Source organism: Neovison vison, chromosome X (genome assembly GCF_020171115.1).
Source record: "Neovison vison isolate M4711 chromosome X, ASM_NN_V1, whole genome shotgun sequence".
Lineage (NCBI taxonomy): Eukaryota > Metazoa > Chordata > Mammalia > Carnivora > Mustelidae > Neogale > Neogale vison.
The window spans coordinates 36,426,644-36,437,317 of record NC_058105.1 but is presented as its reverse complement, the minus strand read 5'-3'; the positions used below and the strand labels follow the sequence as shown (position 1 = coordinate 36,437,317).

The 10,674-nt window shown below is 41.7% G+C and overlaps 1 protein-coding gene across 1 annotated transcript in view; it reads right to left on the bottom strand.

The window, feature by feature from the left end:
* Nucleotides 1–332: 332 nt before the first annotated feature.
* TRPC5 (transient receptor potential cation channel subfamily C member 5) overlaps nucleotides 333–10,674 on the bottom strand; it is a 138,927-nt gene continuing 128,585 nt past the window's right edge. The window contains exons 8-11 of the mRNA XM_044234456.1: nucleotides 5,558–5,761; nucleotides 5,273–5,314; nucleotides 4,196–4,285; nucleotides 333–1,654 (exon numbers count right to left, since the gene is read on the bottom strand). Of these exons, the coding sequence (XP_044090391.1) occupies nucleotides 962–1,654; nucleotides 4,196–4,285; nucleotides 5,273–5,314; nucleotides 5,558–5,761 (1,029 nt within the window). The 3' untranslated portion in view covers nucleotides 333–961. The remainder of the gene's footprint in view (nucleotides 1,655–4,195; nucleotides 4,286–5,272; nucleotides 5,315–5,557; nucleotides 5,762–10,674) is intronic.

Genomic DNA, 10,674 nt, shown 5'->3' with positions numbered 1-10,674 from the left:
CCTTAGAAATGCTTTTGATAGCAATGATGACTAAAACTATCGACAGTAGATAGGTCCCTATAAATGTACCAGCTAATTATTTTTTTTTTTTTTTTTGGCCAATGTATGAGATGTAGCGACTACTGGTTAGAGTGCAGCAGAGGGTCTTAAAAACAGCACATGTCCTAAATACTAATCTCAATACTATCACATTTTAAAAGGTAGTAAGTCAACTGAAACACACAAACACAGGAAAGGAATTCACTAACTTATTAGATAGGACACATACTACGTGGTAAATATTCACTGGCACACGTGGGGAAACTAACACATCTTTTAGAAACGAAACACTCAACAGCCCCCACGATAAGGAGAAATCATTGTGTTTAAAAACAAAAACAATGAGAAAGGCCAGTTCTACCCAGAAACCACAAGCTGAAATTCTTTGGAGTCTGTTCAGTCTCCCTTTGATGCTGTTTGTTGAACTGGAATGGGCGACAGACATCGATAGGCAGGTTGGCTTGCCTCATCTGATAGCTGGTGGGGACTGCCGAACACCTCCCTCAGCCCCGTGGGGAAATGGCATGAGATCCTGTGAAAGGTCAGGACTCTGCGCGGCAGCAACAGTAGCAAAGTGGCACCTGGAGCTTCAAGGAAGCAAGGGGAAGAAAAGCAAAGCCAAAGGGTAAAGCACCCGACTGCACCTCTGCTGATTCGGGGCAAACACCCCTGCAGCTGGTTGTGAGATGGACTTCATGTTAATAGGCATAAAAAGGCAAACAATAGCAATAATAATCATACTAACAAGAACAAAAAAAAAAGGAAAATGTGGCTATAAAAGACAGTGAAGATACTGGGAGTTTCACTCTCCTTTCTGGTGGGGGCGGTGGGCAATGAAGGAATCAGATGCTATGTCACCTCTGAGAGCAAGGAAATTACAAATTTTCTCTTGTGTTCCACAACAGGGGATAGGGGCTTAGACTTAGAGCCGCGTTGTAACTTGTTCTTCCTGTCCATCACCCCATTTGTGCATGAGCAGGTCGCAAGCCTCTCCCCAAGTTTCAAATACATCCTCTGAGGAGTCTAAAAGTTTAGAATTTGAGGAGCAGATGCTGGATGCACAGTGGAGAGAGCTAGAACAGGCTAGGGGGCATTCACTGCTCTCAGCAGCACCCCGGGCGTCACCTAATTCTACCTCACTGAGGTTAATTTCACTTTGAGAACAGGCCCCTGCTTTCCCTTTCTCCATCTGAGAATATCTGATGTCCTGCCACATATAGTGCTGCTGAGCGATGCCATCCGAAATGGTGTACATTGGCTCTGAACTGGGTTCAGACATATGACCATTAAATTTGGAGAACAGGAGACCGAGTTTCTTGAGAGAAGGACCCATGAAGGACCGTTTACTTGATGACTCAGCTTTTGACTTCCCTTGGGCACCCCCGGCTCTTGGCATGGTTCTGATGAGAGGTGGCCCGTGGCAGGCCTTTTTCTTGTAGCCCAAGTTGAAAGAGACACTCTTGGATTTGGCCCGAGCCCCACCACTGCCATCATTGGCATCATCCCTCTGAGAGAGTTCAGTGCTGCTCGCGGAAAAGCTTCTCCTTGAGTGTTTCCTGTTTCCTAAGAGGTCAAGTACTTCATATCGAAAGCTGGAAATGTCCTGCTTTAATTCCTAGGGCAAGAGAGAAGACACATTAAGAAGCTTGATCTTTAGTTCAAAATAGGCTCATTGGGTGTCCTTCAGAATGTCCCAGGTTTTGCCTAATGGCAAATCACAAAGTACACAGACTACCAGCAAAATCTCACATTATTCCAGCACAAGAAAAACATACTAATAATTCTGTGGGCAGGGCTGGCCATTGGAAAAATTGTGCAGTTGGCAAACTTGATTTCAGACGCCCCTCATCAGGAGGACACCAACAGACTTGTCCCTGCTAAAGTGCTAACCAGCAAATAAGGTACTAGCTCTCATAGGTATATCTGCATATAGGAAGACTATGGAAGACAGAAAAGCTTTTAGGACCCTAAGGAATAAAAGTAGGGAAGTGGAACATGTCAGGTTAGAGACTGCTCTTTGAAGTTCCCAGGAAACGTCGTCGTAGATTTTATTTATTTGTCAGCTGGCGGGGGGGGGGCGGGGGGTACAAGCAGGGGGCAGTAGCAGGCAGAGAGAGAAGCAGGCTCCCCACCTGGGCAAGGAGGCTGATGCGGGACCCTGAGCCGAAGGCAGACGCTTAACTGACTGAGCCAGTTAACTGAGCCAGTTAAGGCAGACGCTTAACTGACTGACCCAGGAATCCCCAGGAAATGTCTTCTATCTTTAGCTGGCTGCATAGATGCTAGATTGCTCCTTTAAAAACCACCTTTTAAAAGCTTAAGTTGGATCCTATTGCTCCCCTGCTTAAAACTCTTTAGTAACTTGTCACTGACCTTGGGTAAAAGTAGAAATGCTATTCCAAGGACTACAAGGTCTTTCAAGGGCCCATGTGAGCTCTTCCCACTCTTTCCTCGGGCTCTTTATTGTCCACCTGCATGGACGTATTCTCTCATGCCTCTGGACCTTTGCCCGTGCTGTTCCCTCTGTTTAGAACACTCTTCTGCAACTCCTTTATCTGGCTTCTCTTGCAAGCCTCAGCTTAAACACAGCTTCTTCTGAAAAACTGCCCTGACTCTCCAGACCCTAGTTGAGTGTCCCTCCTCTCTGTCCCACAGCAACCTGTGTTTATCCTGTCACAATACTCAGTCATTTGTCACCTTCTCTTGTTACTGTGTGTCACTCCACGAGAGTGGGGGCTGGTGATATCTTGCTCATCACTGTACCCCAGCACCCAGTAGAGTGCTTGGCACATAGCAAGCCCTCAATGGATGAGTTACATCTATGGCTTAGGATAATGGCCTTAAAAAAAAAGATTTATATATTTTTTGAGGGAGAGAGAGAGGAGTAGGGAGGGGCAGAGGGAAAGGAAGAGAGAAACCCAAGAGACTGTACTGAATGTGGAGACTGACACGGAGCTCAATCCCATGACCCTGAATCATGACCTGAGCCAAAACCACGAATCACAGCCTCAACCAACTGTACCACCCAGGTGCCCTGGATAACCTTTTTATGTTCCTTAGAAAATATGCATGTGTGGACACATGGGTGACTAAGTTGTTTAAGTGTCTTCCTCACCTGCTCAGGTCACCATCCCAGGGTCCTAGGATTGAGTCCAGCATCGGGCTCCCTGCACAGCTGAGAGCCTGTTTCTCCCTCTGCTAGCTCTGCTTGTTGCCCTCCCCCCCTACGCCGCTTATGCTCACTCGCTCTCTGATAAATATATAAATAAAATCTTAAAAAAAAGAAAATATGAATGTGTTCTAAGGTAGGGCTTCTCAATCACTTGACGTGTTAACTGGATAATCTCAGTTGTGGGGGGCTGTCCTGTGCATTGTAGGATGTTCAGTAGCAATTTTGGTCTCCACCCACTAGATGCCACTAGCACCCATAAACAGTGTGACAACAAAAAATGTCTCCAGACATTGCCAACTGTGTCCTAGGGAACAAAAGTACCCCTGATGGAGAACCACAATTTTAGGCTAATGCTAGTATCAGGAGGATTTTGTTTCGTGGTAGGGTTTATTAAATCTTAGATTTAATAATGGATTAGTTGGTTTTCATCTTATATCTCTGAAGTAAAGAAGGCCTTTACATCTACAGGCATCTTCCTTTTGCTTTCTTGCCCCCATCCCGCATCCTTGTCACAACACTTAGAGCCCTCAATTCCCATACTGGGAGACACCCAGAATATTAAAAGGATGCATAAGGCAAATTTCTTTTGTTCATAAAGCTGATTGTGGTGACAGACATTGATGAAATCTCTCCATTGACTGAATGAGAGACTATTCTTACTTTATTTTATTTTATTTTTGAAAGAGAGAACATGAGCAGGCAGGGGGAGGGGCAGAAGGAGAGGGACAAGCAGAGTCTGTGCTGAGCATAGAGCCTGACTCAGGACTCCATCTCACTACCCTGGGACCATGACCTGAGGTGAAATCAAAAGTTGGACGCTTAACCAACTGAGCCACCCAGGTGCCCCAGTGACAGACCATTCTAAGAGAACATTGCTGTTTTATAGGCAGTCAAATGATCACCAGAAACCTCAAACACTGTGAAGATTACATAATGCTTAAGAAATGTGAAGTGAGAAATTAAACCACTTCCTGATTCAATTACCTTAAAATTTTCTTCTGTTAGTCCCTCGTTTGTTTTGGAATTTCTTATCATAGCAGCCACATATCTTTTGACTAAATTCCTGATGACTTCCTGGAAATTAAAAAATGGGGGGGCATTCAGTTTTCTTCTCAGGCTGTCAGGAAAGTAAGAAACACTGTCAAGAAATAAAACATGCTTAGACTGCCTTTGCAATAGGAAATCCTCCTGGGATCCAGTCATTTTCCGCAAAAATCCAGTTAAGCGCGCGGGCTAAACAAAGAGTGACTGTGTGTTCAGATGTATTGGCAGAGTAGGCCAGCAAAATCAAATTCACCCAACAAGAAACCTTTCAGCCCACAAAGAAGGCAAACACATATTCATATTTATAGAATAATGAGAGTGGAATATCCTTGGAAAGTCATGGCTAATACCCTCCCTTTGGGGCTACACTAAACTACAACCCTCCCACTGAGATGAGAGTTGTTCTTCTCTCTTGCAGAATTGATAAAGTCACTCTTTGATGTCACAAAGTCTGCTGATTTCAGTGTCTATTAATTACATAATCCAGATATTTTTCTTAAAGTCAATGCATACTTCTCCTTTACAGGTATGCTCTCTTTTTTAAAAAAAAGATTTTATTTATTTTAGAGGGAGAGTGGGGGAGGGGAAGAGGGAGAGGGACAAAATGAATCTGGCACACCACCGATCACAGAGCTTGGTGCAGGTGCATGGGGCATGATCCCATGACCCTGACATCGTGACCTGAGCCTGAATCAAGAGTCAGAAGCGCGACTGAGCCACCCAGGATGGCCTCTTTTTACTTAGCCTCCTGGGAATGGCACACACGTGGTCACTACTTTGTGTCAGTAAGGGTGATGATGATAGCTACCGCTAAACATACCAGGACACACACGCCCACATGCACACACACTATTATGCGTCCATGTTCATCATTCAATTCTCGCAACCCTGTGAGTGAAGTTATATCACCCCTGTTTAACAGATGACGAAACCGGGGCTCAACAAGGTTAAGTGACTTGTCCAAGGTCACACCACTGACCAAGAACAATTTTGTTTAGTCCCTGGGATGAGCTTTACCTGATAATGTTGATTCTGTATCAGGCTGTCAGCATGGCGTTCCTGTAATTGACAAAGGACAGAGAGCTCACATCAGTAGTCTCCCAGCAGCCCATCCACCCGAATATATTTCTAAATATTAGGACTGGAGAGCAACACAGGAGCGCCTGCCTGACAACCCCCCACACCTCTGTAGGTTGGAGTGATTTTATGCTGTTTAATATAGGGACTGTCATGAAGGGGGGGCAGTCAGGGAGGAAGCTAGAAAAAAAATTTTTAAAGAAATGGAATTTTAAAAAGCCTTACCGTGAAGCTTCTCAAGTTGTGCCTTCTCCGTCTACCATCAGGGTCTCTTTTGGGGCAGAAGGTGTTGTTAAACCAGTTACCAAGGTAGAGAAATGACTTGGGACTGGGGATGATGTTGAAAGGAGGTGGCAAGGTGCCACCTTCATCAAAGTAACTCATCCAGAGCTTTGTCCTTGCAAACTTCCACTCAATATCGGCATGATCCTGTGAAAGGGAAGTTCAAGACTTTGGAATGGGAAACTGCAAAATGCACCCATGCCTCCTTCTCAAAGTTCGGCTTGCTTCTTTAGAGGGCAATCTATCAGTAGGTATAAAATTCAAGTTACACATACTCCAGGACCCAGTAATCCTTCTTTGAGTGGTTTATCTGATCATTATACTTGCAAAAAGAGGTATGCACAGGGTCTTTCGCTGTTAGCGCCGTAACTTGTCAGCAAAAAAGCTAGCAGTGACCTAAATATCCAACAGTGGGAGCTTGCTTGAGTAAATGATGTTATGTCCACAAAACCGCTTGCAATATAGCTATTACAAATATAGTAGATCTATCATCATTTTATAGATAGAACATATGTATGTGCATATGCGCTGATCCAAATATCTGTAAAAGCGCCAAGACCTGGAAGTGAAAAAAGCAACATAAAGCCTCTATTGTGTACAATGATGCCACTTATGCACCTGAAGAATCCTTTATAGGACATGCTTACATGTTCTAGACAGGTACATACCAAACTGTCAACAGCAGTTATTTTTAAGGAATGGAATTGGTGTGGGCAGGCTTTTTTTTTTTTTTTTAAGATTTATTGATTCATTTCAAAGAGAGAGAAGGGGCAAAGGGAGAGAACCCCCAAGCAGACTCCCAGCTGAGTGTGGAGCCCAACGGGACGGGGATGGAGGAAGGGGGATGCTCCATCCCAAGACCCATAAGATCATGACCTAAGCCAAAACCAAGAGTCGGATGCTCAACTGATGAGCCACCCAGGTGAAGTGTCTGTTCAGATCCTTTACCCAATTTTTATTGCATTGTTTTCTTATAGGTGAATTCATATATATATTTAGCATACCTTGGAGATATTGTGGTCTCTGTTCCAGACCCATCACAGTAGAGCAAATATCACAACAAAGCAAGTCAAATGAATTTTGTTGTAGTGCATATAAAAGTTACATTTACAATATACTGCTGTCTGTTGAGTGTGCAATAGCATTATGTTCAAAAAACAATGTGCACACTTTAATTAGAGAATACCTTCAAGATTTATTTATTTTATTTAGAGAGAGGGAGTGGGGGCAGCAGAGGGAGAAGGAGGGGGAGAATTCTTAAACAGATACTGTGCTAAACGTAGAGCCACACTCAGGACTCAATCTCACTACCCCATGACCATGACCTGAGCCGAAATCAAGAGCTGGATGCTTAACTGACTGAGCCACCCACGCACCCCAATTAGAAAATACTTCATTGCCAGAAAATGGTAACCGTCATCTGAGCTTTCAGCAAGTCATAATCCCTGATCACAGATCACCATAACAAATAGAATAATAATGAATACGTTTGAAATATTGCAGGAATTACCAAAATGTGAGACAGAGGCAAAAAGTGAGCAAATGTTGTTGGAAAAATGGTGCTGATGGACTTGCTTGATGCAGGGTGGCCACAAAACTTTAATTTGTTAAAAAAAAAACCACACAGTATGTGTGAAGCACAATAAAATGAGGTTTGCGTGGTGTGGCTGGGTGGCTCAGTTGGTTAAGCCTTCAGCTCAGGTCATGATCCCAGGGTCCTGGGATGGAGTCCCACCTCAGGCTCCCTGCTCAGTGGATAGTCTGCTTCTCCTTCTCTCTCTGCTGCTCCCCCTTCTTGTGCTCTCTCTCTCTGTCAAATAAATAAATAAAATCTTATTTTTAAAAAAACACAAGGTATACCTATATTCTGGATACAAGCTCTTTGTCAGGAATGTGGCTTGCAAATGTTTTTTTTTTTTTTTCCTGTCTGCATCTTGTCTTTTTATACACTCATTAAGGTCTTTCATAGAGGAAACTACATTACTTTCAATGAAGTGAAATCTGTCACTGTTGGACTGAGGATCTTAGTCCCTTTCTGGCTATTGCCTGAAGACCTTCCTCAGTTCCTAGCCACATGGTCTACTCCATAGGAAGGCTCGTAACATGGAGGCAGGCTTACTTCCCAGAAACTGAGAGACTGAGTGACTATAATCTTGAGTAACAAATCCTTTCTTAAGTCATATGGTTTTTAATTCCTTGCTTTTGATAAAATATAAAGCAAACCTAATCAAGTTGTCAGATGATAGATTATTAAAATATTATTTTACGAAACATCTTTACATGACTTTTTGGCATGTAACTCAGAGTTCAAGAAAATTGAGTGACAATGGCATAATAAAACTGTCCATTCACATATACTTATTGATATGAAAAGGTTTCTTAGCACTTAATTTTATAAAAATATAAAAATATAGTTGATGCTGAATTTTGTTCCTGAATATTAATATTCTGTGGATATAATAACTAGTTAGAGGAAAACCCTATTCACATATTTAAGCAATTCATTACTAGTAAAAATGTATTTTTACATCCTAGTTATCAGAATTTGTAAATATATTTGTGTTCTTTTGTGCTGTTTTGTACTGCTAATCATGGAATCATAACTTAATTCAAAGGAAATGCTTTAACATTTATTAACTTCTGGCCACAGGAAATAAAAAAAATTAAAATTTAATTTGTAGTTTTGTTATGAAGAACTGTTATAGCATGATCGATAGTAATAAAATATTTAGAACAAAAATTTTATAGCATTAGGTTAAAATCCTGTGGGGATGTGAATGGAATTAAGAATTCAAGGAGAAAAGGAATGATGTAAACTTCCTGCTTTTAAAGAAGATTTTAGTCATTTAATTTTAATTTTTTAAAGATTTTATTTATTTATTTGACAGCAAGAGAGCATAAGCAAGGGGAGCAGGAGAGGGAGAAGCAGGGTCCCTGCTGAATAGGGATCTCAATGCTGATCTTGATCCCAGGACCCTGGGATCATGACCTCAGCCGAAGGCAAGATGCTTAATAAACTGAGCCATCCAGGCGCCCTGCCATTTACTTTTTAAATACATGGTTATGAGTTACAAATCACTATGGGATTCAGATTCCATTGGATACATTTAAATGAGTGATTGGATAGTTTTATTTTAAATGTCAGTATTTACCCTATTCCAGAAATGGTGTCATTTGCAATGGTTTAAACTTAGGATGACATATCTAGATGTCAACCTGTAAAAATATAAAAGGATGTGTAGATTTTTTTCCTCCAAATTCATAAGAGAGTATGCTGGAAAAGCATTTGAATGCCCTTTATGAGACCCAGGACTAAGACAGCTTCAGTATATTAAGTGCATACACATGCATGCACGTGCGTGCACACACACACATATAATACATGTATTATATATAATATATATTATGATATATATAATATACTTTATATATGTGTGTACAATTATAGGTATAGTAACCCTCACTGCCCTGAAATCCTGCCTTGAGAGACAAAGGTGCTGTAGGCAAGCTGGCATGTAGAGGAGGACAGGGGTTCTTTCCACTACATTGCTGAGCCCATAATACCAGAAACAAACCTTGAATTTTCATTTTAACTTTTTAAAAAAGATTTTATTTATTCATTTGACAGACAGAGATCACAAGTAGGCAGAGAGTCAGGCAGAGAGAGAGGGGGAATCAGGCTCCCGGCTGAGCAGAGAGCCCGATGTGGGGCTCGATCCCAGGACCCTGAGATCATGACCTGACCCGAAGGCAGAGGCTTTAACCCACTAAGCCACCCAGGCGCCCCTGATTTTAACTTTTGATGGCCCCAAATAGCCAAACTTTCATCCGCACAATGTTTCCATAGCTCTTGAAATGAAGTAGCTATTCAGTAAGAATTTCCTCAGATGAACTGAGTCACATTTTCAAACTTGCCTAGGTACCCCAGTATCTGGAAATGTTCTTTTTAAGAAAAAAAAATTCCTGTGTGGGTTAAGCTTTTTGTTTGTGTTTTCAACGCTAAGAAGTTATGTCCCTTTAAAAAAATAGTTGTCTAAAATGCTGTGGGAAAAAAGATATCTGATCTCAACGAAGAATAGAGTCATACAGTGGGCCAAGTGATAAACCACAGACATCTTTTTGAGCTTGGGAAGCTTTCTGGTGTCCCTCATTGCCCCTACTCCATTTAGATGGAGGATATATGATTTTGGCTAAGCATTTTGAAAACAGCTAAAGGATGCCCACTGCTACCATTTCCTGCCCCTAGTACTCAGGTGGGCTTAGGATGGGAATTTCTATGTATTAATTGAGCAGAAAGGTTACTGTAAATTACTGTCTTGATAGTGCTTTTCCATTCATTTATCATGTATTAAATCATGGTCTACCTAACCTCCATTCTTTGGTTCCTATGTTGAGAAATGATTCCAGAATATTCCAGACAATATGCTAGGTGCTGGGTAGAGAGAGATGACTGTCCAACAGTGGTGGTAGGAATATCACATGGAACATGATTAGTGTACAGAATTAAAACCCGAAACCTGAAGATCTGGAAATAATAGAGCACCTGGCAGGATTAAACCATGTGAGCCATGAAGTGATTAGTAAGTATTCATTCAAATATTCACTCATTTATCAAGTATATATAGACTTTAGATGTTAGGACTGTAGCAGTGAACAACAGGGACAAAAAGATGATTTGCTGTGTAGAAACCTGTTTTATTTTCAATCCTTGATCTAATTTGAATGGCAAGATTATAGCTGTGGCTTTTGGAGTTGTGTTAGTCTAAACCTCCCTGAATGTATGAGGCCCAAAATGTTTTTATGCAACTGCACGGGGCTAGCCTTTCACCTTGTATGGTGGACAAATCAGATGTTGTCTTTTTCATTGGTTATTTTCAGTGTTTGATGGGGAAGCTTTCTACTTTCTGCCCTACCCTTTCTGCTCAACTATTACTTTTGAACATTCTCTGAGATCAGCCCCTGGGAGGGTTCTTTTGTGTAAGAAGATTGTATAAGCTTAATAATCTCAAAATGATGTCTATGGTTTATCACTTGGCCCACTGTATTCTTTGTTGAGATCG